Raw genomic sequence first — 26232 nt, 5'->3', positions numbered from 1 at the left:
ATTATTATTATTATTATTATTATTATAATTATTATATACTTTATAGCCTTAAATAACTTAATTTATTAAATAATTATATAATATATATATATATATATAGCTTATATAATAAATAAGTATATATAAATAAGTATTTATACCTTATATAAAGAAATTAAAAAAGCTCTTAAAATTTAAAATAAAGCTTAAAATAAATAAAGTTTTAATATTAGACTTATTATATAATATATTATTTTATATATTTTTTTAAAAAAAATCTTATAATACTTTTTATAAAGTAATATAAAAAAAGTATATTTATATAATAATAATATAAGTTTAAAAAGAAATAAATTAATTATATAGGTTTATATTAATAGGGGATTAAGTTATATACTTTAAGAGTAAGAGATATAAGTTATATCTAATAATATACTTAAGGTATTAAATATAACTAAGTTATATTAATAGCTAAGGTAATTAATATATAAGAAAGTATAATAAGCGTGTTTTATATATTAAGTCTCTAGTTAAAGGATTATAATATAGCAATATAATTTAAAGGTTAAATTATTATTCTTACTACGATTCTTTCCTAGGAGCATAATCTAAGCTATAATCCTTTCATAATTAGTGGTTAGCCTAGGCGGGGCCTTATTATATAGTATTAAGCTTTATTAGGCTATAATAATTTATATTATATATTTAATTATTTCTCTATAAAGGGCTTTTTTAAAAAATTTAAAAAAAATTATTAAAAGATTTCTTAAAAGATTAAATTTATAGAAATACTCTATTTAGGTTTTTAGCTATTTTATAAAAAAAGTTAAGAGGTCTAGGATAGGTGGGATTTTAGTAATATAATATGCTATTATATATGCTTATTTATTATGCAAGTTATATATATATATTATTTCTTAAATTAATTATATATTTAATTATATATATTAAAGCTATTTTATTAAATTAAAAAAAAATATTTTAATTATATATATAACCTTCTTATATAATAATATTATTTATATTAAGGCTAGTGCGGTTAATATATAACTTATTTATATTAGCCCTAGTATAAATATAACTTCCTATCTCTTATAATTAGCTAAGTTATTATCCTTTTAAGTTACTACTTAACTTAAATTCTTTATTAGTTAAATTATCTATATGTTTTACCCGAGACATAATAGGTATTTTATCTCATTGCTATATATATATACTATAAAAGTTCTAAATATTTATATGCGGTTAGATATAGGAGCTAAATAGCGCAAGCATAAGATCTATAGTGCCAGGAGTTATTGACGTTGTTCCCCACTCAGGTATGAATAATGTGGACCACGGTAGAAGGCTGACTGATTTACAATCACTGAGTTTCGATGGGTGCAGCTGCAAGCTCTACCGGTGACCGACTGAGACCACTGGGACCAATAATAACACCATAGCCTGCGCCACTAAGAGGCTCAATGTAGAGGGAAGAAAAAGTTCCCCTATCCTCGCAGTGGAGCATGTCGTTCTGGTAGTAACAGAATTTGCCAGGCACGGAGCACTGAATTTTCTCGCTGGCCGTTAGTTGACAGGTGAGAGGTACCTCTCGCAAATCGGGATCGACCTCGGGCTGACAGCCGATGAGATCTCCATAGCCTTGGCCGGTTCTGAAGTAGGCGCAGATGCGCTGTGACCCGCGTTCGACGAGCTGGTTGAGACCAGTCACAACGAACACGCCCGTCTGGTATGTTGTGTATGGATTGTTGAAGTAAATATCTGCCCCAAGGAGGGTCCTGACTTTGAGGAACCCACTGGCAGCTGAGCCATCACCTGGGATGATGTTGAACGCTGTTGAGTCCGGCCGATGGGCGGTCGAGGTGGTGGATGTCTGCATCGACAGAGAGGTGGTCGCCTCGGAAGTTGAAAGTGTTATCGAGTCCGAGCTCACTGAGACACTACTGGTTGTCGATACAAAGGTTGTTGACTCGGTGGAAGACTCGGTGAGTGTCAGAGACGCGGTTGTTGAGTCAGTGCCTGGGCCCGAGGTAGTAGAATCTGTGGTAACGACCGTGGTGGAAGATGCGGCATGCGAGGTAGCGGATTCAGTCTCGGAAGAAGAGGTCAAGGCTGCTGAAGGTCCCATTAGTTCATGCCGTACGACCCAATATTGACGCTGCACGCTCACTTAAAGTAGTACCAGGCTTGCAAGGACCTGCAATTGCAGATTCAATGCAGACGAGGCTGAGAGCTAACAAGAGACTAGCCCGAGGAATCATCGTGGCGGCTGAAGGCGTTTGAACGAGTGGAAGTTGGTGGCAGAGAAGGACAGGACGCTTGTCATGACAGTGGAGCGATTCTTCATTTTTATCTCGCGGCTTCACCTCGTGTCTCTCTGCACAGCCAATTTCCTTGACATCCGGTACCCGTCAATAGTTAATCAATAGCGTGGTTTCGAGCGTCACTAGATGCTGGAGTTGCAGAAAATATCGATACACTAGCGAAAAAACCCCAGCTGATCCAGGGGTCTGACCTGTCGATCTGTCTCCTTTTGGGCAGGCTTACATCCAACCCCTGCCAAGAGATGTTATCATCAGAATGGAAACAGACGAGCATTCTCTCCTCCTTGTTTATTCGTCTTATCCTGCGGCACAGCTGTGAGTCGCCGCGGAGCGGCCGCACTGCTCTCTCCTGACGAATAATTCTGTTGCAGGGATCATTGCTGACACCCCATGTATAAGCACTACTCTCATCACTCAGAGGATGTACCTATGGCTTCCGATATCCTTGGAGTAAACCGGCCCTGATGCCTGGTTTCTTTGGTGTCCCGCTCCCGCTCGGATGAGAGGTCACCTGTTATTCCGACCAACACAGAGAAATGATTGGGAAAGGATTTCAGATTGATGACCTCGATGGCTTGAGATATTGGTATTGTTGGAAAATATCAGCGCCCACACCTTTTTGATATGGTCAGTTATGTAGATACAAGTCTGGAGTTCCCCCATTCAAAGGTGCGATGCCTTTGTCCTATCAGTCTTGATCGCCGCGTCAAAGTCGATTCCCATATCCTCCATAACACGCATAGCTACAGGACGGCCACCGCCCCAAACACCACCACCTGGATGCATGAAGGGGCCCGCTAGATACAAACCCTTGACTCCGGGAACCCGATATTGGGCCAACTCTGGGGTAGGTCGGAGAGGACCCATCTGATCTGAAGACATTGACAGACCACAGATATCACCACCCTGGAAACTAGGTGTGTCATCCTGGTGGTCTTTGGGAGTAACGACGTGGTATGCCCGGACTTGTTCTGGAGTAAAGTCCACAAGATAGCCAGACAAGTAGCGGAAGAACTTTTGCGCCACCTCGTCCTTGACCTCATCCCATCCCTGGAAACCAACGCGAGCATGCTCTGCACGAACCATCACCACGGCATGGAGGATGGACTTTCCGGGCGGAGCCCGTGATGGGTCGGCGACATTGACGGCTGACGCGCCTGTCATGATGATATCTGGTATCTCGCCTTTATCCATGGTGTCGTAGCTTTTGAGGAGCTCTTCGACGCTGCCCGGACAGATGGTGTTCATCACCACGCGGTTTGCCACTCCTCCTGCCTTGAAGTTGAGTGGCTTTTCCAAAGCAGCATGGACGACCACAAGGCTATACTCGGACAGTTTGGTCTTGGAAGCCGCTGTTATGATGGCCGGGTCGATGCCGTCCACAAGTCTGCCCAAGACGTGTGGGTGTATCTGAGCCACGACGCACTCCCGCGCACGAATTTCACCGGCTCGCGTGCGGACACCAACAGCTCGCCCGTTCTCGGTAATGACCTTGATGACTTCGGTATTCAGACGAAGCTCCCCTCCATATACCTCTAGGCATCTGGACACAGCGGCCGTAAAGGCTGAGCCACCTCCACGGGGCACCGCCAACCCGTACAAGGTCATTAGGCCAACGCCCAGATACGCCATCAAGCCGGTCCCTGGGGTTTTGGGATGCGCTAGTTGGATCTCGGTAACAAAGCGAAGAATGGCTACTCTCACAGTCGGATCCTTGAAGTACTCGTTGACTATGTCAAGCGAGCTGCACTTCGCACTCGACTCAAGAGCCGCAGCGACATCGGGGTGGCCGGACAGATCTGGGGGTGTCGTAGCCGGAGGAACAAACATGCCTGGCATGATGAGCTTGGTGATCTTGGCAGCCAATTTGGCAAAGCGCTGGTACGCTTCACCTTCCTCTCGGTTTGAGACGGCGGCGATAGCCTCAGCAGTCCGTTTAGTGTCCTGGTATAGAGGGAGGACTCCATCTTGGAAAATGATTGCATAAGCCGGCTCCAGCGGAAGATACTGCAACCCATACTTGGACTGAAGCTGCAGCTCATCATCAGTGATCAGAGGGTTGCCCATAATCATCTGATGGATGGCGCTGTGACGTTCGCTGGTATAGCCTGGCTCAGCCATGGGCAGAGACGCGACACCTCCACCAGGGTAGGATTGTCGCTCAAGAACAAGAACCTTTTTTCCAGCTTTGGCGAGGTATGCGGCTGCGAGAAGGCCATTGTGTCCGGAGCCAACGACGATAACGTCAAACTCTGGCTCGGAGGAAGACGTCAGCCGGCCGATCTTTGAAAAGTCGTTGTTCATTGTGTGGTGTCTGTTCGTGGTGGGCAGTGATTTTAACCCAAGGTATATCAATGATTGGTTGAAGGAGAGGTTTGATTGAAAGTTGAACAACGGTTAATAGAAACGCATTTGTGAGTTGGTTTATATAAAAAATGGCTGTCGCCCACCAGCTCTCTATCCTAAATACTGTATACCTAACTAATCGAGAAGTCAGAACAGACTTCAAGGCTAAACTAGCCCATGTCGACAGGCTTCGGAAATGTGGTGGGGGATGTCTGCATAGTTTCGGCCATTGTGGGGTAGTAGTTCCGCAACGTCCAGCACACCGCAAAACGACTGGCTTGGTGGGAGCGGTCAAAGGGGTAATTACTCCGAGCATACATGGCTAGGTACGTCAGGAGTATCGGCTTCTCAACTTGAAACAGGCAGGCATCGGAAATGTGGTAGGGTGCTCCCCACACTTACACGATGCCGAGGAAGGCCAGGATATTCGCACAACCAGAAAGCCGGATATCCGAAAGATACCTTTATTTTGCACTGGTACTTGACGAACATGTGCCATTTCCAGTATATATTGAGTCAGGATACGCCGTATGCAAGCGGGGCGTTGAAAGTGCTTCATTCACAACTCCAACCTTCAAGCATAAGATTCTCCAACCCTACTTAGACAACATGGCCGACCCAAGTCTCACGACTGAGGCACTCGCTCAGACTAAGCGTCTGGGGAAATTCATACCCGGTGAGCCTAGAAATGAGCCTGGTTTCCATTACGATCGTCGAGCTAACAGTACTTGGAGGATGGGATCCCAAGCTGTTGGGCACTCGAGACCCAACCCAAGGACCATCGTCGAAGATGGCATTATACAGGACTTGGATGTCGCTATCTCCATCAGGGATGGCACAGTTCTCAGAGGCAACATATATCGTCCTGAGAACCGCCGGAACGAACTTCTGCCTGTCGTCCTCAACTACAGTGTCTATGGCAAAGATGGCGCCGTTGACATCTGCGTCTTTCCGCCAGCCTCTGGACTGGATGCTTCTCGCATTTCCAAGCTCTACATTTTCGAAGCAGCAGACCCCGGTTGGTGGTGTCAGCAGGGGTATGCTGTTGCTTCCGTCGATGCCAGAGGGTCGCATCAGTCAGAGGGAGACAAGGGTTACTACACCCGTGATGTCGGCCTCGACGGTAAGAGACTGGGCCATGGAGGGAACTTTCTCCTTTGCTGACTCTTGTACCAGGCTATGATGTTGTCGAATGGCTTGCTAAACAATCATGGAGTAATGGAAAAGTCGCGCTTTATGGAGCTAGTGGATATGCCATGGTAATCTGGCTAATTGCAGCTGAGAGACCCCCTTCACTGGCGGTAAGTATCCTGGGCTTTTTGCTTAGACCTGTCACTGACTTTTCATTGCTTAGGCTATCATTCCTATTGACGGAATGACGGACCTTTACCGCGAGATGACATTCAAGGGAGGAATCCCCGAAACGCAATTCAGTGGCCTGTGAGGAACAATCCCATGATACAGTTTCTGTGACTTTGCTGTGTAATACTGACTTGCATCTAGGTACCCTGTATTCTGGAACTGGGGCCGCAACCTTGTCGAAGATGCTACCTATGGTGGACTCGAGCACGCCTACTTCGATGACTACTGGAAGAGCAAGTTGCCCAACCTCGAAAACATTGAATGTCCTACGTACATCATCTGCGGCTGGGGTGATCACTGCATTCATACACGTGGCACGCTCAATGCTTGGAAGAAGATACCTGCCAAGGAAAAGTTCCTTGAGGTTCATCAATACCAGAAGTAAGGAGCCTCGTCTCTAAAGCTAGCTTTGAATTGTCACTAACCATATACAGGTGGGAGTGGGCTACTACAGAAGAGTCACTCGGGCGCCAGAAAGCCTTCCTTGATAAATACCTGCTGGGAGAGGCGAATGAGGTTCAGTTCTGGCCAACCGTCCGGTATACTATGAGGGAGCGATATTACGGGGGAGAATGGCGCTCGGCCAAGTCGTTTCCAATCGAGACCACCGAGTATACGCGTTTCTTCCTGACACCGTCCGGGGGTCTCAGTCGCATTACACAAGGAAAGGAACAGTCACTTTCATATGATGCCGAGGGCGGAGAAATCGCATTCGATCTCCCCATTACACAGGCATCACTGGAATTTGCCGGTCACGCCAAGCTCCGTCTCTGGGTCGAAGCCAAGGGCGCGGATAACATGGATCTCTTCATTACTCTCCGCAAGCTGGACCGCGATGGTAACCAGGTCTTCTTCCCTTGGTTGACAGTTGTCGATACCGGCCCCATTGGCTTTGGCTTCTTGCGGGTGTCGCGCCGTGAGCTGGATGAGAAGTCATCGACACCTTACCAGCCTGTGCACAGTCACCAAAGGGACCTGCCCCTAGCATTGGGTGAAATTGTTCCCGTGGATATCGAGATCATGCCTACCAGTTGCCGTCTGAGACCTGGGGAGCGTCTTCAGGTTGTCATTTCTAGCCACGACTACGGCACTTATCCAACGAACATACCCGTGTCGCGACATCCCAACACAGTGAACAAAGGCACGCATGTCATTCATTTTGGTGGGAAGTACGATAGTCACCTTGTCCTTCCTGTTATCCCTCCGGCGACAAATTCTTACTCCAAAAACAACAAGACCGTCAAAATGGCCATGTTGGCTTCGCGTGTACCTGGCTGGAAGGACGACAAGTTTTTGCACGAGTACACTGACGTCCACGCCGGAATGACACAAAAGATTGCAGCCCAGGTTCCTGTTTTACGGAATTACACCCAGGTTGTCGCAGTACCTAAACCGGATGTACAGCTAATCGGCACAGACGCCTCGACATCAACCTCATGGGACTGCTCTACGATTCTTGGTTGGTCAACTCTCAAAGCACTCTGGGGTTCATTCCATGCCCCAGACTACAAGGCCTCTGCAGGGAGCCATGTGTTTGTTGACGAGTCTGGTACTATCGGATTACTCTGCCAGTCGACAGTCGATATTGTCATTGATCCGGTGGAATTCGAAAACCGCGATAAGGACTCCGTCCTGATGGTCTTCTACCTAGCGAAGCATTCAGAAGCTGCCAAGGATCGACTCGGAGAAGACATGACCGCAAGAGCGAGTGCCATTGTTGAAGCCTCTAGCGGCACCAAGTTGCTACGCTATGCTATGAACAAGAGCGTCACTCCTGATGACACTAATGATTTCTTCGCCGATACACCTTTCTTGACCGCGGACTGGACCACCATGGGAGCCATGGAGCAATTTTGGTTCGCAGACATGGATGGAGCTACAGCCTTCCTCGAGGATGAGAGACGCAGAGGTGCGTTGGAGGATCTCCCGGAATCATTCGATTTGCATAAGTCTGTGTTCTTGGTTGGTAGGGAAAACAGGGTGGTCACCAAAGACTTGGGGTTTTGAGTAGCGGACTTTAGCCAGAATGAATATGAGGGGCAGTTAGTTGTACCTACAGAAGAATCATGACTCTTAATGCTCGGTGTTTATACCTGTAAGTGAACCCGAGGCTGCGATAGCCATTTTGCGGGGATTATATACGCCTTGGATGACAACAACGTTGGCAGCAGTGATTGGTGTATTCCGGGTTATGGTGTTTTTATGCCAACATGTGTTGAGAAGTGTGCTCTTTGTTATCGTGACTGATGGCTTGTTTTTGAGACGTCATGAAGTTCACAAACGTAGATGACAGCGGTGGAGTAGAAAGCATACTCTATCTAGCCAGTATGAAGCTTGTTAAAAGAAAAACCATGTCCATTTTGTGAGGTGCATATGCTTTTCTACTTGGGCTGAACTTCTTGAAAAATGAGTAAGGAAACAATAAACAAGACGAAGGATAACAGCACTCGCCCTAGTTTCACACAAAATGTCCGTTCTTTATTTGCTCTAGAGACGAGAGAAGGAAAGATAGTTAAAATCAGGATCCATGTCATGTTTCGCCCATGCCCTTAGCATTTCCTCAAACCCATCATAGGTATTGACGAAAAACTTGCCTTCCTTCAGGCCATTCACAATCCTCTTAGCCACAACACTAGCTGGACGACTCTGAGTTGATACAAATTCGGCGAAACCCGTGTTGAACTCGCTGGGGGCGGTGCCCGTCAACTCGTGAACCGATTCAGTGTAGGTGAGGTCAGGGAAGACGATGCTGACCCCGACGCCAGTGGATTTGAGTGACATCGCCATGCACTGGGACATAGATACGTCGGCACCCTTCGTAATGCAATACCCGAGGAGATTTCCAGCGACCATTGGTGGCGGAACGAATGCGTTTGGCGATGCTGTGTTGACGATCCAGCCAGAGCCACGGGCTACCATGTCAGGCAAAAAAGCCTGGGCAACGCGGATATAGCCCAGGACATTGACGTCTAGTTCACGCCGGATGTTCTCCACACTGGCGTTCAGTATGCCGCCACTCCGAATAAAGGCGGCATTGTTGTACACGATATCCGGAACGCCGACATTCTTCAGGACGTTTGAGGCGAACGTTTTGACTGACTCGTCACTAGTCACGTCGCACTGGTAAGCGCAAGCTTTCTGGCCACGGCTTTGTAGCTCCGAAACTGTCTTCTCTTGGGGTTCTAGTTGGATATCGGCCAAGACGACATGGACGCCAGCTGCTGCAAGCTCGATGGAGATTGCTTGGCCGATGCCACGGGCGGCGCCTGTGACGATAACGATTTTGTCTTGGAAGTCGAGCATGATGGGATGTGGTGATGAGGATAGACTACTTGTGGAACACAATGGACATCGACAAATGTAAAGGATAACTTCTAACCGATACCAAGGTAATAGGGATTTATATGCTGATACATTATATTGGCAGCCTGTTAGGCACATCTTGTGCTCTTGTCCATTGAGGATGATATGTAATCGGAATTTGGGGAATGTTCATCGGTATCCCCCCGCGGCCGAACTGCCGCTAGGCGGGGCCGCTATGGGGCAAAGTGTGGGGAGCGCGTTTCATCGGATGTGGGGTTGTTAAAGTCTGAGGTACCCGCCGCTAACGTGTCCTTTGCTGTTTGCACTCCCTTTTGGTCAGTGATACAACTAACCTTGACAGTTCATCAAGCCCCTGCTACCCTGCGTTGCCTCGTCAACTGCCGCTGGGCATAACCGTCATCGGGTGGCTTGACCAAGAACGCGGGGAGATCGTATTGTGGAGGGGCAGGGAACAGGAAGCAGAGGGGTAATAAATGGTGTGTCCCTCTCATTCTCACTCTTGTTCCGACAATTCTTGCTTCTTTTCTGGCGTGGGGCCGTACCCTGCAACAATGCCTTCATGCCGTGACTGCGGCGCTACCTTTTCTAGAAACGAGCATTTTCAACGTCACCGGCTTCGGCATCTCGGTCTTCGGCCGTTCGCCTGTGATCAATGTCCATCTGCGTTTTCCCGAAAGTGAGGCTAAAGGTCAAACCCCACGTTTGCCGACATGTCGAGCTAACGTCTTTGCCCTAGGGATGCGCTTAGCCGACATATGCAGGTTCACGACACAAACGCAACGCCGCCGAAGCGTCAGAAGACATCCTACATAGCACAAGCTTGCATTCACTGCGCCAAATCTAAGCAGCGTTGTGATGGTCAATTGCCTTGTACGAGGTGCACATCGAAACTCTTGGGATGCGCCTACGCACCGTTGAAGAGGGGACGCCATGACGAAGGGAATCAACGAAGCCCTGACGGGGATGGACAGATACCTGAGCGTTGCGATTCAGACCAAGGTATGCGGGCCATAGATGGCTTAACTTCTCCCGGGAGACCGGGTAGTATAAGCCTCCCGCAATCTGGAAACGAGCCCGGATACGGCAGTGCTTCTTCCACAAGCCCTCCATTGGCCGGCCAAGCATCGATGCAGAGCCTCCTGGATCCGTCAATCGCTGCTCCGGAGCTCTGCATTGATCAAAACTTTCTCTCGGGATGTGAAAGTACCTTCCAGAACTTAGGTTGGGATAGTATCGACCCCCTTTGCGGTCCAGCGGTGTGGCCGTTGTTCGACTATGATCCCACCAGTTTCCTGTGCCATGCGACAGAGTTGCCCGAAACTTCTATTCGGGAAAAAGAATCTCAACGGCTCGGTGCTTTGGCAGCCGCTTCCATACCATCTCCAGCCGAAACAGAGGTAGAGATGCTGGCGACTGACGCACCACCACCTACCTTCACACAGACAGCCGATGCAAGCTCTCCCATCTGTGGAACGGCAGACACAACAAAATCATCAAGTGCTCGAGGGATTAGTAATGGAGACGGTGAAAGCCAAGATGTCGAGTCTTGGAGGGCCGAAGACTACCATCATGTCCCGTCCCTGACACAAGACACCTACGAGATGATGGTTTCGTATTTTACTCGCCTCAACGCCGACAACGAATTCTACGTGCCTTTTACTGCACAAAGCTTTCCGTCAATGAACCACATCAACATCTTTATACAGGTCTACTTTGAGGAATTTCACCCTGTGTTTCCCTTCTTACACAAGGCGACATTCGTCCCTCATAGAGGCGATTGGCTACTCGCCGTCGCTGTTGCCGCTGTTGGCTGTATCTTCTCACGGACCCTGAGATCTGAACAGACTTTTTATGATCTACACGAATTTCTGCGCCGAGCCATCCATCTCAGGGTTAGTTCTTGGTCTCTATTCCTTTGGCTACAGAATGTTAATGTCAAATCAGGTGGAACGCTCTCGGACTTCGCCGCCTGATATTCATGTCGCTCAAGCCACTGTCCTCAACCAGGTCGGCATGATGTATTCCGGGAGATGAGACTTGCTGAAGCCGTGCCCACCACCATGGCTCTTCTTGCAACCCTATGTAAGAGGATCTCCTTCTACGCCAAATTCAGTGAGTTTGGAGTACCGTTAGACAGTGCAGCGCATCCAACTTCAATGGATTGGGAAGATTGGCTTCGTGAAGAGAGTAAGCGACGACTCTTCTATTTTGCATGGGTAAGTATTGTAACACTTGGCGTCGCAGTACGAATTATGGGGTCTTAGTTCTATCACAGGTTCTCGATTGCCAGTACAGTTGCTTCTGGTCTGCTCCTGCGGTAATCCCCATCGAACTTCTGCAGCTGCCGATGCCTTCTCATGAGTCAACCTGGGATGCACCTTCCCGAGAGGAATGGCAGGAGAGCTTGAGCAAATGTACGTCTCCCGGATATTTTGGAGGAAATCGTTAACCTTGTCACCCGACCAGCTTCGCACTTACCGGCTCCCCTACGTCAGAGGCTTCTTGACCTGTATTGCTCCGGTGAGGTTGCCAATGTCGGTGAATTCAACACTCTGCTCCTTACAATGGGAGTGTACCATGACGCTCCCAAGCTGCAGAACGCCTACATATATCTAGACCTCCTTCAACGCCACGCGGCAGCTTTCTCCCCAACCAGACTATCTCGGGCTGTCCAAAGCCATATCCATCTGCTATCATTGTTCGCTCGCTTGCCCGTACGAGAACTCTTTGCATTTTCTGGCTGGCGCGTAACTGAGGCCCAACGAGCTACCAATGTTACCAAGCTGCGGCACTGGATACGGAATAGCAACGAGGCAAAAATCGCCGTCACGCATGCATGCCGTGCGTGGTCAATAATCCGAACAAAGCCCACAGCAGCACAGCACGAAGGAATTGGAGTGCTGCTCGCAGCCTTGGCAATATGGGCGTGGATCGAGCTTGGCGAAAGGCCCGCAGCTGAAGACGTGAACAAACTGCCAACTATACGGCTAGATGACTTCGACAAAGAGACCAGGGGCTGGTCCACCGACGGTGGACACAAGCGAATTTATCTCGGCGGGGTCGGATGCCTTTGGGATTGCGGTGTCTCGAAGAGATTGGTGAGCGAGACGGTGCAGATTCTCAAACGTAGTTCTTGGCCGGAAACTGCCATCACATCACGAGTTTTACAGCAGAAGCACAGCTCTCTAGTTGATAAATGTTTTGAGCTTTAGTTAGTAGACCCGTGGTTTTAATCCGATGACTTCCCATTGCCCACAATATTGACTTGGCAGAGCAAGGCGTATGCGCGGGGCGTAGGGCGTAAATATCGGAGCCGGCCATCACGCCATGGATGAACTGAAGCTCTCCTAGCGGTGACAGCTGTGAGTCAGCATTGTTTGAGAAAAACTCGAATCCATATTACAAATCACAGCCAGACGCGACAGATAGAGAGCCCTTGGCCAGACACCACTGGTGAACCACAAGTATCTACTTAAAGGCCCTTTCGGACATCCCTGCACCGGAGACTCTCATCACCGCCACCAGCCTTCTATTTGCCGAAAGCATCTCAGCTATTCATTATGGGGTCGCTACCGGGAGATTATCCCACCCACAACCCCAATAACCCCTACAGCAACACACCTCAAGTGGGCATCTCATACTTCACTCCCGCGCAGCAGCCCGCCGCCGGCACCCGAATTCTAGACGACCCCAATGGATCGCCTTGCAAGCTATTCACGCCCTTGACAATCCGCAGTGTTACCTTTCAGAACCGCATCTTTCTGGCACCTCTATGCCAATATTCTGCCATTGACGGCTATGCAAACGATTGGCATGTCGCCCACCTTGGCGGCATTCTCCAGCGTGGTCCCGGCATGGCCATGATCGAAGCTACGGCCGTACAGCCAGAGGGACGCATCTCGCCGCATGATCTAGGCCTTTGGGAGGATGGCCAGATAGCCCCGCTCAAGCGCATTGTCGAGGTTGCTCACGGCCAGAATCAGCACATCGGTATCCAGCTCGCCCATGCTGGGCGCAAGGCCAGTACTGTACCGCCGTGGATCAGCGCCAACGCCGTGGCAACCCCCGACATTGGTGGCTGGCCTGACGAGATTCACGGGCCATCTCCTTTGGCGTATAATGATGTCTTGCCAAAGCCAAAGGAAATGAGTCTGGCACAGATCCAAGCAACCAAGGAGGCATTCGTGGCTTCTGCCAAGAGGGCTCTTGAAGCTGGCTTCGACATCATTGAGATCCATGCCGCTCATGGATATCTGCTTCACCAGTTCCTCAGCCCCGTCAGTAACCGGAGGACAGATGAGTATGGCGGAAGCTGGAAAACCGTGTCCGAATAGTTTTGGAGATCACGGAACTTATCCGAGGAGTGATCCCTGACACCATGCCGCTATTTGTCCGCGTCAGTGGTACCGAGTTGCTGGAAGGCCTTGCCGAGTTCCCTGAGAGCTGGACTATTGCTGATAGCACCAAGCTTGCGCTTCTCCTCGCCGACCGAGGTGTCGACCTGCTTGATGTCAGCTCCGGTGGCCTCCACCCGAGCCAAGCGACCGGTATAAAGCCCGGGGCCGGCTATCAGGTGCCTTTGTCGCAACAGATCAAGAAGGGGGTTGGCGGGAATATTCTCGTGGCTGCTGTTGGGGGCATCAAGACGGGTACATTGGCTGAGGAGGTTCTCCAGTCTGGTATTGATGTTGTTTTCTGCGGGCGCTGGTTCCAAAAGAACCCTGGCCTAGTTCACGCTTTTGCCGATGAGCTTGGAGTAACTGTCAAGATGGCTAACCAGACCGGTTGGGCCTTTAGAGGACGTGGAAAGAGGTAAATCACTATTCTAAGAACACTTTAGACAAGTAGCCGTTGTGAAAAGAAATTATTTCTGCCTCTATTAAAGTTACCTTGCTCGCCACCCTCGTCTCACCAGCCCGTGCTTCTTCGTTGTGGCAAAGACAACGAATATTAAAAACAGAGTTGAGAAGAGGCTTCCAAGATATATGCTGAACGACAAGAGGGCACCATGTACTCACCCACAGCTACCTCGTGTCTCCACTATTGCGCCTCCTTTGCTATCGAAAGCTCAGATGATAGACCTTTGAACCGAACGAATGTCGATACTTTAATTGTTTTCCTAGTTACTACCTTGAAGCGTAGACGCTGGCCTTCCCAACTTGGTTCCCAGATGCAACTGGAATTGTGATTGCATCGCCTTGATGTCCGGTGCCAGCCATAGCTATGATGGAAAACAGGGCCAACTTCCTTCAGAAGTCAAAGCTGGCTGGGTTTTCCCTCCCAATTTGAGCCCAGTGAGTGCAGGGAACGTCTTTCATCGTACTACCCATGGTGAATCGTAAGATACATACGGCTTGGTCTGTGGTGCTATGGTTGTGAAGTCGAGTCGAGGGATCTTCTTTTGAGGTTCACTTCGACTCAACTCATCTTCTCCATTCTAGACTCATTTCAGGAACATCCACCACGACGTAGGTGGTTATCGTTGATGGATATTGGAGGAAGGGTGGCGCAAGGCGTAGGGCGTGCCAAGCTCCGCATATCGGCAGCCGAAAACTTTTCACTGTAGCCACTGAATGCCCTCGCATCAAACGAAGATGGATGAATGATGAATATAATATGTATTCTATCAACTTAGAAATATTCGTCGTCTCCCTTCCTCTCCCTACAGCCTCTCATGAAGTGCTCAGTCTCCAGCAACCCCTCTACGCGATGGCTTCCAAACGTCTTGAGGCAGTCTTGGTTGTCGGCCATGGTGCATTCCCACGGGTCTGTGGTGCCATACTGCATCCGCCAGGCCTCATCCTGGAACATGCTGTCTGTCGGCATAATACCCAGCCGCATTTGATGTTGCGCGAAGCGGCCCAGGTGAAACGCTACTTAGTAACTCTGAAAATGTCATCAACATGAGGTCCTCGTTGGTAAAGGAAGACGATGAGCCCTTAGCATTGCCCCCCGACGCGGTGGATCCCTCAATCATTCCCCATTCCCGTGTGCTGCGATTAGAAGAGATCTGGAGCTCCTCAATGTGCTGACTCGTGACCCTATCTGTTGCTGAAAAGGGGGTAAACGTTTCCAACTCATCCTTGATAAGATATGGTGATATCGCGTCCATGACTCGAGCTGCTATTTCAGGCTTAAATCCATGCTCCCCCTTCCACTCTTTCATTGTCTTGCCTTTCCTGAAATGTTCCGCGACGTGGTCAACGCGCTCCGACCAGTTGTGCATTTGTGCATTGCAGAAGCCGCATCTTGAAGATACTGGCGGCATCTCGACTTTCCATGAGTTAATCATGGGCACATCATGTACGCGATGGACGCGTCGTAGGTGCTGGATCAGCTGATCCTTCCGCGTATACATGTGCTCCCGCGTCTGGCAGCTCCCGTGGGCATGCATCTCAAGATGTGACGGCGCCGGGTCGGCAAGGTGGCAGTAGGCGCAATGATTCCTGCCGGTTACGGGAGACATGACAGTGCCACCAAACGGCGCACATCTCCAGCCTTGTAGATTGAGGTGCAGTGACTTCTCGTGCCGCGACCAGTCGTATTTGCTCTTGAACGAGTCGCAGCAAAAGGTACACTGGAACCTCCGCTCCTCAGCGGGATTCCAGCTTGGGGGAGCCGGTCGCCTCCGTTTTTTCACGCGTCCGCTCGTCGTGTTTCGGAAGCTTGTTGACGTGGCCGACACTGTCGAGTTTGAAGAACCGCTCATGCCACTGCTGACGGTTGATGCAGCCCGGCTGCCTCTGCGGCGGCTGTCGAGGCTATCTGCGGATGATTGAGGGCGCAACGGGTGTCTCATGGCATCGGCGATGGCGTCCAGCGAAGCGCCCTCAGTCGCCGGTGGTGAGTTCCGCCATCGTTGCATCGGAGCGGCGGCGTCGTCGGCTAAGGTGTGTACTGGGATGGCTGCCTGTTGGACCGGGCTGCGGAGGTACCGACTTCTTCGTCGAGGAAGGCCGGGTTTCTGATTCTCAGGGACAGACACAAAATGGTAGGCGTCGATGTGTTGAGAGGGTGATTCGGGGTAGGTATTTCGCCCGTAGACAGCTGACGTGGGTGGTTTTGCTCTGCTGGGGACGACTGTGCTTGCAGGGACAGGGAAGGGTCAATGTATGCGTCGAGATCGATCACGCCAGGGAATTTGAGAAAGTCTGAAATGGTTGGGCGGGTAGATTCGAGCGGCTGAGCTGATATAATCGTGTCGCATGGTCTTACAGACTGATCTTCTCCACACAGCTGGTGTCCAGTATCCAAGCTGGAGTCTCCAGTCACAGCATTCTGGTCAGTGGCTTCTAGTATAAGCCCCAACTGTGCAAAGTCAAATTCCGAAAACATCAGGACTATGATCCACGCGTCAGTATCGTTGCCTCGCTGTTGTTGTCGTAAATGACCTACTGTCGCCATCGAAGTTGTCCATGATGGTTATGTGTGTGGTGGAGGTAATAACGTGAGGGGTTCTCCCACTGCTTTAAATAAAGGGGATCAGTTCTTTCCCGTAACCGGCCCCTTGGAACTCCGCTTTGCTAGCCCAATCGGGGCCGACGCTCTGCTCAAGGCTTAATTCCTATCATGAAGCCTCAATTGGTTCGGCACGATGCGCAAGACGCCGTCAAGACGTTTCTAGGAAGAACACATCGGCTGAGCGGACAGCTTCGAGATCTTGTCCGCGCTTGGTGCCTCTTCTCCGTTGTTGCGATGTTTTACTCTTGGGGTTTTAACTACGTCGTGTGTCCACTGTTTTCTTGTGGTGTTCGGCCATCATGACCATTAACTCCAATTCTCAGCTAAGGGGGAATATTCCCAATCTCGAACACGCATCAAATCTAGTCCATCCCAGATGCCCATCAACTACAATAACTTGAACAAAACGCTTCTCCTTGCCATCAACGACATTTCCAAACGAGGCCATCGACAGTAAAAGACAGCTATCAATACACGATGGCATCAAAGCCCAATACCCCAAGACACCATAATGTAGATTGACCAAAGGCGCTCAGCATAATAACAGCCCTTTTAGCATCGCCAGTGGCCTCGAATGATTCAGTCACTTCTCTTTATTGAAGTTGCCTCTACACACAGGTACTACTTCTTGACAATCTCGAACCCGTCCATGCTATCCAGCGCCTGCCTAATCTCCGCCTTATAAGCAGGCAATCCACCAGAATAGCAAACAGGCTCATAGGCCTTGCCAGGCACGCTCCCGCCCATGTATGTAGAGCTTGTCGTGGGGAACAGCGTCTTGTTGTTAAGGTCGAGGACATGCTGCTTCCACTCGTCGACAGCCTGGGGCTTCGGATTGACATACTTGATGTTGTTTTGCTCCATCTTCAGGATCATATCCAGCACCCAGCGGCCCTGGATCTCAACATTTGAGGGTCCGTTACACATGAGCGTGGGCGCGTGGGCGCCGTAAATGTGGAACATGTTTGGGTAACCACTGACGCTTGTCCCCAGGTATGTCTTCGCACCATGCTTCCACTCGTCTTGCAGATGAGTCCCGTGAATGCTCTTGACACCAAGCTGGGTCATGACTAAATTTGTTAGTAGTGTTCAACCAATGTTTATATGGTAAGCTCACCTCCAGTGACAACATCAAACCCAGTAGCGATTGCGACGACATCCAAGTCATGATGAGTGCCGTCCTCGAGAACAAGGCCAGTCTTGGTGAATTCCTTGACAGGATTCGCCTTGATATCGATGATATCGACGTTTGGCCGGTTGAACTGCTCAAAGTAGTCATGTTCTAAGCAGGGCCTCTTGATGCCAAAGTAATGCGGCATCTGAAGAGGCGCAAGAAGGTCTCGCTTCTTCGGATCCTGAATCCGGGCTCTGGTTTTCTCGGCCCAGAACTTGTAAGACTCCACATTAGCCTTTCCACTGAAGAGGTTATCCTTGTAGATTGAAACCCAAAACCGGAAGCCGCCCTCGGCCCAGGCCTGTTCATACGTAGCCCGTCGACGTTCGGGCGTATCATCAAAGGTATTCTTCTCAGACCAGTCATAGCGAAATCCAGCGAATGTCGTCTCGCGGAGTCTGAACATCTCTGGATACAACTCCTTGTGGATTGTCTGCGTCTCGACTGAAAGATCCTTTCGGCGCATCGGAATGGCCAGGTTTGGGGTGCGTTGGAAGACCTTGACGTGGCCTGCCTTGGGTCCCCAGGTCTGAGCAATCTGGACACCCGATGCGCCGGTACCGATGATCGCACATCGTTTGTTTCGGACATCAATCTCCTCATCAGGCCAAAACGAGGAATGGTGGATCACGCCTTCGAACTTTTCGATGCCTTTCCAGTCGGGAATGTAACGCCTGGCAGCCTAATGGGAGTCAGCACGGGTCAGAGATCCTCAGGACATGATGTACAAATCCAGTGCCCAGGATGAGATACTTTGCTTTCGCGGTACGACCATCCTCAGTTCGAATGGTCCACTTGCCAGCTCCAGTATCAAACTCAGCACCGACGACAACTGTATTGAACGAGCAGTCCTTCTTGATGTTGAGAATCTTGTCGACGTGATCAAAATAATCTCGCAGATCTTGGTACGACGGGTAGTTGGTCTTCCAATTCCACGTCTTCCACACTTCGGGCCAAGAGAACTCGTACTCAGGCACTTCAGAGTCGACCCTGGCGCCCGGGTAGCAGTTCCAACGCCAGGTGCCGCCCGTGTCATTGCCAGCTTCGTAAATGACGGTCTTGAGTCCTTGATCCCGAAGGGTTTTGAGCATAAAGATGCCAGCTGTGAGAGGGGATTAGCAGACATAGAGGTGGTAGATGGAAGTGTTGACATACCAAAGCCAGCTCCCACGACCAGAGCATCTACTTCCAAACCATTTGCATAAGGACCGCTCTGTTCAGCGTGGACGATAGAGTAGTCGGTCAACTCGGTCTTGAACCCGCGGCTTTGTGTAGAGCTAGTCTTGTTCATCTTGGTTGAATGACAATGCAAGGTCAAAATGATTGTAAAGATATTTTTGTTGAAAATTGCTTCAGTGATGTGATTGATTCGACGATTGAAACGTGTAGGGAGAGGTGGTGCTTTATTCCTTCTGCACATGTCATAACCTCACGAGACTTTTGCGCTGTTCCTTCTTCCCCATTCCATTCTATCTCATACTTCCCACAATGGCTTCAAAACGCGGAGCCGCAGCTTAGTACGGCATGATGCTCATTCGACAGGCGGGTTAAAAAAAACACCGCCATTATTGGCACCAAAGTTCTATGAGTAAAGGGATAATGATTTTTTCGATCCCTGCTACCCTACAAGATCTGCAGATGCGGGGCCGGCTCCGCATTTGGAGATCCCCGCATTTTCCCCGCACACCAAAGTAGCTTGGATTGTGGGGCCGGTTATAGCAGCGCGGCGCGGATCGCCGTGGTGGATCACCTGGGTCGATCGATAGGGCGTGTCCAGCCACACCACAGTTGGACTACCTTTGCTGCTGTGCGATACCGATACCGGCTGGCACGTCTCGTAGAGCGCGAATACTTTGTGGACTTGGTGACATCTCTAAAGGAAGCCTAGCTTGCGGATACGGCACCGCATTTGCCTCTGATGCCATGGCATCCGGGGTGTTGTAGGGGAGGTACCGGTATCCGATCAAGTCCAATACTTGATATACCCATAGCTCATCTCATGGATCATGCATCGTGTATCACTGGCTCCACCATATCTTCGTACTTGCAAGACCCATCTTCATCGCATCTATTGCCCAACATGTCCAACCCCGAGATCTCGCCCAAGCCAGCTCCCTCCATTGAGCTCCCACCAGGGAAGGTGATCTGTCAGGTGTTGGCCGTCAATACGACTGCCAACCTGGCCGTCCCTTCAGACACTCTGGTTCAACCACCAATCCCCGGTCATGAGCTGATGAACTTTCCAACCATTGCCTTCCTCATCACTCATCCTTCAGGGGACCAGGTCATGTTCGACCTGGGCACCCGCAAAGACTTCTGGAACCTTCCTGGGCCTACCGCAGCTGTCATTGACGCCAAGATTCCTGGCATCAAGATCGAGAAGAATGTCATTGACATCTTGGTCGAAGGGGGAGTTGATCCGGCAAGGCTTCGAGCCGCCATCATTAGTCATTGGCACTTTGATCATATTGGAGACCCAAGGACCTTTCCTGAAACCATGGAGTTTGTGGTTGGTCCTGGGTTCTCTAGGGACTTTCTACCCGGCTATCCCACCATGGAAGGCTCGCCGTTCTTCGAAGACACGTTCAAGGACCGCAAAGTCAATGAGCTCAGCTTCTCAGATCTAGTTGTCGCGGGCTACAGAGCCGTAGACTACTTCGGCGACGGTAGTCTATATGTTCTTGACACGCCTGGTCATGCAGTTGGCCACATATCTGCCCTCGTCAGAACCACAGTCGACACATTCGTGTTTCTAGGAGGCGATATTTGCCACTTTGGAGGGTCATTCAGGCCAACTCAATACGCTCCGATGCCAGCGGAGATCAAACCCTCAACCATCATCCCTCACCATCGTCAGGTGGCCCCGTTTGCCTGTTCTCTCTTCACTGCCTGTCACCCAGATGAGAGAAATGCGCGCACCTCTCCATTTTACACACCCCGTTGTGGTGAAGGATCATGGTACATCGACCCTCCTACTGCGGTAAAAAGTATCGAGAGCTTGACGGTTGTCGATGCAAATGAGAAGGTGCTTGTTCTCATTGCTCACGATCCTGGGCTGCTGCACACCCTACCATTCTTCCCGCGTGGTGATATCAACGGTTGGTACAACGCTGGGTGGAAAAAGGGTCTGAGGTGGGCGTTCTTGGACGAGCTTCCTATCCCAGGCAAGACTCGGAAGTTCCTTGCGGATGGAACATATAGAGATGGTGTATGTGTTAGGAAATTGGATGGTGTTTCTGCTGAGTAAATGAGGCCTATAAGGTAAAATTATAGCTAGCTTCACTTGCCAGTTCAAGTATTAAAGCTCAATCTGATCTTTGGGATATCGCGACTGTTGCGAAAGTCTAGTGCCCATGGTGGTTGCGAATGTAATTTCAACGTTCTTTCACGTATAACGGCGCCTCGCCGTTGTACAGAATGGATACACGCAACATCGATGATCTTGATCCACGAGTTAACAGCCCAGAAGTGAACCAGCAAAGTAACGATGAACGCCCAGAAAGAAGGGTTGTGAGAAAGCTTCTCAAAGGCACTGCGTCACTGTGGAGTTGAGCGTCCTCTGTTATCCGGGTACTCATTTTCCTCCTCCATGGTAGCCACCGATATACGCACCCCGCAGCAGCCACATCCCCAGATTTCGTGAGATGACGATCTTTCATTCAAGGTTTGCGGAGAAGGGTCCGCAATGCATCCCGGCAACATGTGCCTAGATCTGCTCGGAGCCGTCATGTTCTTACCGGAGGTTGACAACCCCACGATCTGGGGCCCCGGACCTAATGACCATGCCCTTTCACTTGTTCGGGCTAGGCACTCCAGAAGCCGTTCGGTATGCTCTTAGGCTCCGAATGTTCGGAACCCATACGCCCTACGCCCTACGCCGAGCACTACCCCTGTAGCGGTGCAACCCTGCAAGTTCGACGGCTCGCCGGGTAGCCGGAAGTATAGTGCAGCAGAGAACCCAGATGGAAGCTGAGATGATCCAACCTGAGGTGTCATATAACACACAACTGTGATAAAGGGGAAGATGCTTCATGGTGGTACTTCCACAAATTCAGACCCCAGTCCTGCCCAAGTCTTTCACTAGCAAGCACCCTGACACCATGGCATCCACCTATTATGCCTGGGCCGTTGTTGAGCACGGCAAGCCTCTCCAGAAGATAGAGCTGCCCATCCCAGAACCTACCGGCACAGAGATCTTGATCAAAGTGTCACACTGCGGTGTGTGCCACTCTGACCTGCATTTCTGGGAGGGTTCCTATGATCTCGGTGGTGGCAAGAAGATGTACGTCAAGGACCGAGGGGCCACATTGCCTCGGGCCTTGGGCCACGAGATCGTGGGCACTGTGGCCAAGCTTGGTCCCAATGTCGATACCAGCACCTTCCCCGTTTCTGTTGGTGAAAGTCGGGCGGTCTACCCTTGGGTGGGCTGTCAGAACTGCGGCCGATGTGAGGATGAGCATGACAACCTATGCCTCAAACAGAAAACCCGAGGTGTGTTCGCTCACGGAGGGTTTGCGCAATACATTACGATCCCACATCCACGATATCTCGTCGATTACGGCAACGTGGATCCTTCACTGGCGTGTACTTTCGGCTGTTCAGGCCTCACAGTCTTGAGTTCGATCCATAAGCTGATGCCGCTGAAGCCACATGAGCCCATCTTGTTGATCGGCGCGGGGGGGCTTGGCTTGACTGGTATCTCAATGCTCAAGGCTCTGGGTCACAGAAACATCATCTCAGCCGACATTTCACCTGAAAAGCGAGCAGCGGCCCTCAAAGCCGGCGCAACGGCGGTCGTGGACTCTGCCGCCAAGGACGCTTTTGATCAAATCATCCAGGCCGCGGGAGAGCCCTTACCTGGAGCCATCGACTTTGTGGCCTGCAAGCAAACAGCAGAGCTCGCCATGGCTTGCATCGGCAAGGGGGGCAAAGTGATTGCGGTAGGCTTGGTCGGGGGAGAGATGAGCATTTCCATGGTCCCCTTCACGTTTACCTGCAAGTCTCGTGTTGGTAACATTACTGGTAACCCGCAGCACATGCGAGATGTTGCCCAACTCGCACGGAGTGGAAAATTGGAATCGATTCCCATCACAGAGGTCCCTTGGGACAAGGCGAATGAGGCAATCCAGAGATTAGCGGAAGGAAAGGTGACAGGAAGAGTAGTTTTAGTCCACTAATGGGCAAAGATGCATTTGGTCTACAAGGCTCTGCGCATATTCTTCGAGTAACTCATACCTTGCGTACATATGTGACGATCGGCTTGTTCGACAGAGATGAGGCATGCTAGTGTATTGTTGCCAGAGTATCTCGGAGTTGTCGTCCAAATCATGATGGCAATGGGGCAATCTAAAATTGGAGATAATTGAACTGTGTTGATAGCTAGCGTAGCTGACAGCCCACCTGGTGTATGAAGAGCTCGCTTTGTATTTATACATGGTATTTTTAAGTTTATAGGGAATTATGCTTGATGGGCTTACGAGTGATCTAGAGTGGCCACTGTGTTAGCATTGGGATATGATGCTATAATGTGTTGGAAATGTGTTCATTATTGTAGTTGAAGCCCGGCCTTTGATTGATTAATTGAGCCAGAAGATCGTAAAGGGCACAAGAATGAGGTCCTTAAAATTTAATCCTTAAGAAGATTAGGAGGCCTAATCTTGCTATCCGATCTATGATTACTATAAAAAAGAATTGGTGAATATCCAGTCTCGCTTGACGTCCTCTTAAACAACTTGGAGCTGTTTCTCAGGGATCAATGTCATATTGCCCTACCCTAGACAGAAATAGGACCCAAGCAGCTCGGAGGCAATTTGACTCCGATCATGACAAACGCCAGGATGACTAATCTCGCGCGAGAGTTAGAACGTCTAAAACACCCTCGAGGTAAGACGTAGGCAACTTTTTCCTTCTTCATGACTTCTTGAAAGTCGAAATAAGATGGATGATTCTGCCCTGGAAGACGACTCTTCTCAGCCTCGAGCTCGATTGCACAATGTGAGTGTCCGATGCCCCAACGCTCGCTCACACACACGTGGAGCATACGCCAGATGCATCTGCTAACGCACCCCTGTATGTAGGCTTGTCTAGCTTGTCAGAAACGCAAGTCAAAGTGTGATGGCCAGCGCCCGTCATGTTGCCAGTGTCAGAAGCGCCTCATTCAATGCGTGTATCAGCAACGGAAATTTCGAGGTCCCGGCAAAAGGTATTATGCCACTTCACAACTCCTAGAGCACCGCTAATCCTTGGTAGCAAGGATTATGCACAAAAATTGGAGGAGAGGCTCAAACGACTTGAAGAGTCCCTTAAGCCAGGCTCTTCTAGTTCTACAGAGTCATTCGACGTCAGTGGTGGAGGCCATGCTGGCCAGGTCCAAGACACAAACAACCCCCCATCTGCCTTACTGGAGCCAACAACGACGAGCATGGCTCCCACCCAAGCCAATGCCTTGAACCAAAACCTGACAACATTGCACTTGTCGCCCTTGGAGAGAACCTGTATCACGGAACCTTCCAACCAAGTCCCCAACATCCAACAGCCGGGCCCTCGCCCGGTATTCCTCCGAATGCACTTCGTCGAATTTATACGAGCTGTAACCGAAACAGGCGCATTCAAGATGCAATTGTTTAGTCCGCAGCATGGTCACAGCAAAGTCCTGTCAAGACTCGACGACATAATCCAAGACATCAGCGAGATGTATCCCGTTCTTGACATGAGCCACTTTCAAGAGCTTCTGACACCTCGGGAATCCGACAACGATGTCGATAAATCGGCCAGACTGGCAATCGGCAATGCGTCGCTCGCGCTGGGAATCCAATGCAAAACTGCAAACTCTGCATTTGCCGATCTCTCACCTGCGGCGTGGGCATACTTCAAGAGCGCCTTTTCCACAGTTCCCATGTTGGTGTTTCAAGGCTCCAGCTCATTGGCCCATGAATCGATACTCATCATGGCCATGTTTATGCTGGGAAATGCTGATCTTCACATGGCCTCTCATCTCAACACGCTTGCGCTACGTGCGTACCAAACGTGCGAGGTTTCACGCTCTCACAAGGGCTTTGTCGAGACGCAGAGCCATCTGCGCGTTTTCTGGACTCTCGCTTCCCTAGATATTGATCTAGCCTTTAGGATTGGTATACCTCCGATTATATCGGACCTTTCGGACAAAGATCTCCCTGCTGAAAACCCAGCGGATCCTGTTTGGTGTCCTGAAGTGCGAGGCATGAATTGTGGTGCCAACATTATGAGAATGCGAGCCGAGCTGGCGAGGATTCAGCTAGACACTTACCGTCAGATATTCTCCAGTGCTGCAAACCGATCATCACAGCAGGAGCTCTCATTGAGAGCCGAACGATTGGATCAGGATCTGGAAAGCTGGAAGGCAAACATCCCTTCAGCGTCCCAGCCGCGTGAAGAATACCAGCCTGGTCGGGATATTCTACCGCTACCGGTTATTGTGTTGCACTTCATATTCCACGATTTAAAAATGAAATTGCGGAGCGTGACAGGTGGTAACCCTTTGGGCGACTGCATACCATGGGCACGGGCGACAATTCGTTTAATGCATTGTCTACCCACACAGCAGTTCGCAGCTCTTTGGTATGTCTACCATATTCCCACGTCCCTGCAATAGTACACTAACATACATAGGCGTGTTTTGGTGTATCCCACCTCTGCCGCTCTTGTTCTTCTAGCCGCTGTCAGTAACGATGTAGTCGGGTCCTATGCACAACCAGGCGTGACTGGGATCAGGGAACTGACGTGTTTCCTCCACGAAATGTCTTCCAGAAAAGGCTGTGATGTGGGAAAGTTTTTGTCGTGGTTCTCCAGATTCGAAGAGGTGGCAGCCCAAAGCATAGCTCATGATTCTGTGCATCAACATCAGGAAGCACACAAGGTAAGGAGCTGAACATTGATCCATTTACTGAAAGTCTGGACTAATCTCATGTACGACTAGCACTTGTCTCAAGTTCTCTCCCCTGGCATAGATTATCTCCGACTCGCTCAAAGTTTTCTTGGAAGAATGGCCTCCGATGATGCCATCCTGATTCAAACACTGTCTGAGATCCTCGAAATCCCCTGGGCACCGGGAGACGAGTTTGGACCATTTGTTCCTGACGCTTTGAAACCAAAGACACACAACTTCTCCTTTATATTTGCTTAGATATTACGCCTTGTTGAGGAAAGTCATCTCAGGTAGAAACACGCACTCAAACTAAATGTCATGCCATCAAGCTCAAGGCACCCGTTTCGGGCAATACTATG

The 26232-nt window shown here is 49.9% G+C and overlaps 10 protein-coding genes across 10 annotated transcripts; 5 read left to right on the top strand and 5 right to left on the bottom strand.

The window, feature by feature from the left end:
• Positions 1 to 1342: 1342 nt before the first annotated feature.
• On the bottom strand, positions 1343 to 2240 carry MRS44_005632 (uncharacterized protein; the record flags this gene model as incomplete). Its single annotated transcript, XM_065621464.1, has 2 exons — positions 1343 to 2094; positions 2150 to 2240. The coding sequence occupies 2 exons, from the start codon at positions 2238 to 2240 to the stop codon at positions 1343 to 1345; spliced, it is 843 nt and encodes a 280-aa protein (XP_065477536.1).
• A 726-nt stretch (positions 2241 to 2966) lies between these two features.
• On the bottom strand, positions 2967 to 4607 carry MRS44_005631 (uncharacterized protein; the record flags this gene model as incomplete). The annotated part of the gene is made up of 1 exon (XM_046270406.2): positions 2967 to 4607. The coding sequence occupies one exon, from the start codon at positions 4605 to 4607 to the stop codon at positions 2967 to 2969; it is 1641 nt and encodes a 546-aa protein (XP_046140814.1).
• Positions 4608 to 5258: 651 nt separating this feature from the next.
• MRS44_005630 (uncharacterized protein) lies at positions 5259 to 8018 on the top strand (the record flags this gene model as incomplete). Its single annotated transcript, XM_046281943.2, has 5 exons — positions 5259 to 5772; positions 5826 to 5950; positions 6004 to 6089; positions 6153 to 6392; positions 6446 to 8018. The coding sequence occupies 5 exons, from the start codon at positions 5259 to 5261 to the stop codon at positions 8016 to 8018; spliced, it is 2538 nt and encodes an 845-aa protein (XP_046140815.2).
• A 480-nt stretch (positions 8019 to 8498) lies between these two features.
• On the bottom strand, positions 8499 to 9314 carry MRS44_005629 (uncharacterized protein; the record flags this gene model as incomplete). Its single annotated transcript, XM_046281944.2, has 1 exon — positions 8499 to 9314. The coding sequence occupies one exon, from the start codon at positions 9312 to 9314 to the stop codon at positions 8499 to 8501; it is 816 nt and encodes a 271-aa protein (XP_046140816.2).
• Positions 9315 to 10462: 1148 nt separating this feature from the next.
• On the top strand, positions 10463 to 12547 carry MRS44_005628 (uncharacterized protein; the record flags this gene model as incomplete). Its single annotated transcript, XM_065621463.1, has 5 exons — positions 10463 to 11227; positions 11280 to 11353; positions 11449 to 11551; positions 11611 to 11749; positions 11802 to 12547. 5 exons carry the CDS (start codon positions 10463 to 10465, stop codon positions 12545 to 12547), a joined length of 1827 nt encoding a protein of 608 aa, XP_065477535.1.
• A 348-nt stretch (positions 12548 to 12895) lies between these two features.
• Positions 12896 to 14151, top strand: MRS44_005627 (uncharacterized protein; the record flags this gene model as incomplete). The annotated part of the gene is made up of 2 exons (XM_065621462.1): positions 12896 to 13616; positions 13670 to 14151. 2 exons carry the CDS (start codon positions 12896 to 12898, stop codon positions 14149 to 14151), a joined length of 1203 nt encoding a protein of 400 aa, XP_065477534.1.
• Positions 14152 to 15132: 981 nt separating this feature from the next.
• Positions 15133 to 16752, bottom strand: MRS44_005626 (uncharacterized protein; the record flags this gene model as incomplete). The annotated part of the gene is made up of 3 exons (XM_065621461.1): positions 15133 to 16420; positions 16555 to 16675; positions 16731 to 16752. The coding sequence occupies 3 exons, from the start codon at positions 16750 to 16752 to the stop codon at positions 15133 to 15135; spliced, it is 1431 nt and encodes a 476-aa protein (XP_065477533.1).
• Positions 16753 to 17417: 665 nt separating this feature from the next.
• Positions 17418 to 19261, bottom strand: MRS44_005625 (uncharacterized protein; the record flags this gene model as incomplete). Its single annotated transcript, XM_046274778.2, has 4 exons — positions 17418 to 17866; positions 17914 to 18652; positions 18699 to 19072; positions 19126 to 19261. 4 exons carry the CDS (start codon positions 19259 to 19261, stop codon positions 17418 to 17420), a joined length of 1698 nt encoding a protein of 565 aa, XP_046140820.2.
• A 789-nt stretch (positions 19262 to 20050) lies between these two features.
• MRS44_005624 (uncharacterized protein) lies at positions 20051 to 23147 on the top strand (the record flags this gene model as incomplete). Its single annotated transcript, XM_046281947.2, has 2 exons — positions 20051 to 21178; positions 22026 to 23147. 2 exons carry the CDS (start codon positions 20051 to 20053, stop codon positions 23145 to 23147), a joined length of 2250 nt encoding a protein of 749 aa, XP_046140822.2.
• A 953-nt stretch (positions 23148 to 24100) lies between these two features.
• MRS44_005623 (uncharacterized protein) lies at positions 24101 to 26131 on the top strand (the record flags this gene model as incomplete). The annotated part of the gene is made up of 3 exons (XM_065621460.1): positions 24101 to 25566; positions 25618 to 25864; positions 25925 to 26131. The coding sequence occupies 3 exons, from the start codon at positions 24101 to 24103 to the stop codon at positions 26129 to 26131; spliced, it is 1920 nt and encodes a 639-aa protein (XP_065477532.1).
• Positions 26132 to 26232: the final 101 nt, after the last annotated feature.

The sequence above is a fragment of the Fusarium solani genome (genome assembly GCF_023522795.1).
Source record: "Fusarium solani strain SB1 chromosome Unknown bctg00000003_1, whole genome shotgun sequence".
Classification (NCBI taxonomy): domain Eukaryota; kingdom Fungi; phylum Ascomycota; class Sordariomycetes; order Hypocreales; family Nectriaceae; genus Fusarium; species Fusarium solani.
Note: the sequence above shows the minus strand (reverse complement) of the source record. Positions and strands in the feature narration are given on the sequence as shown.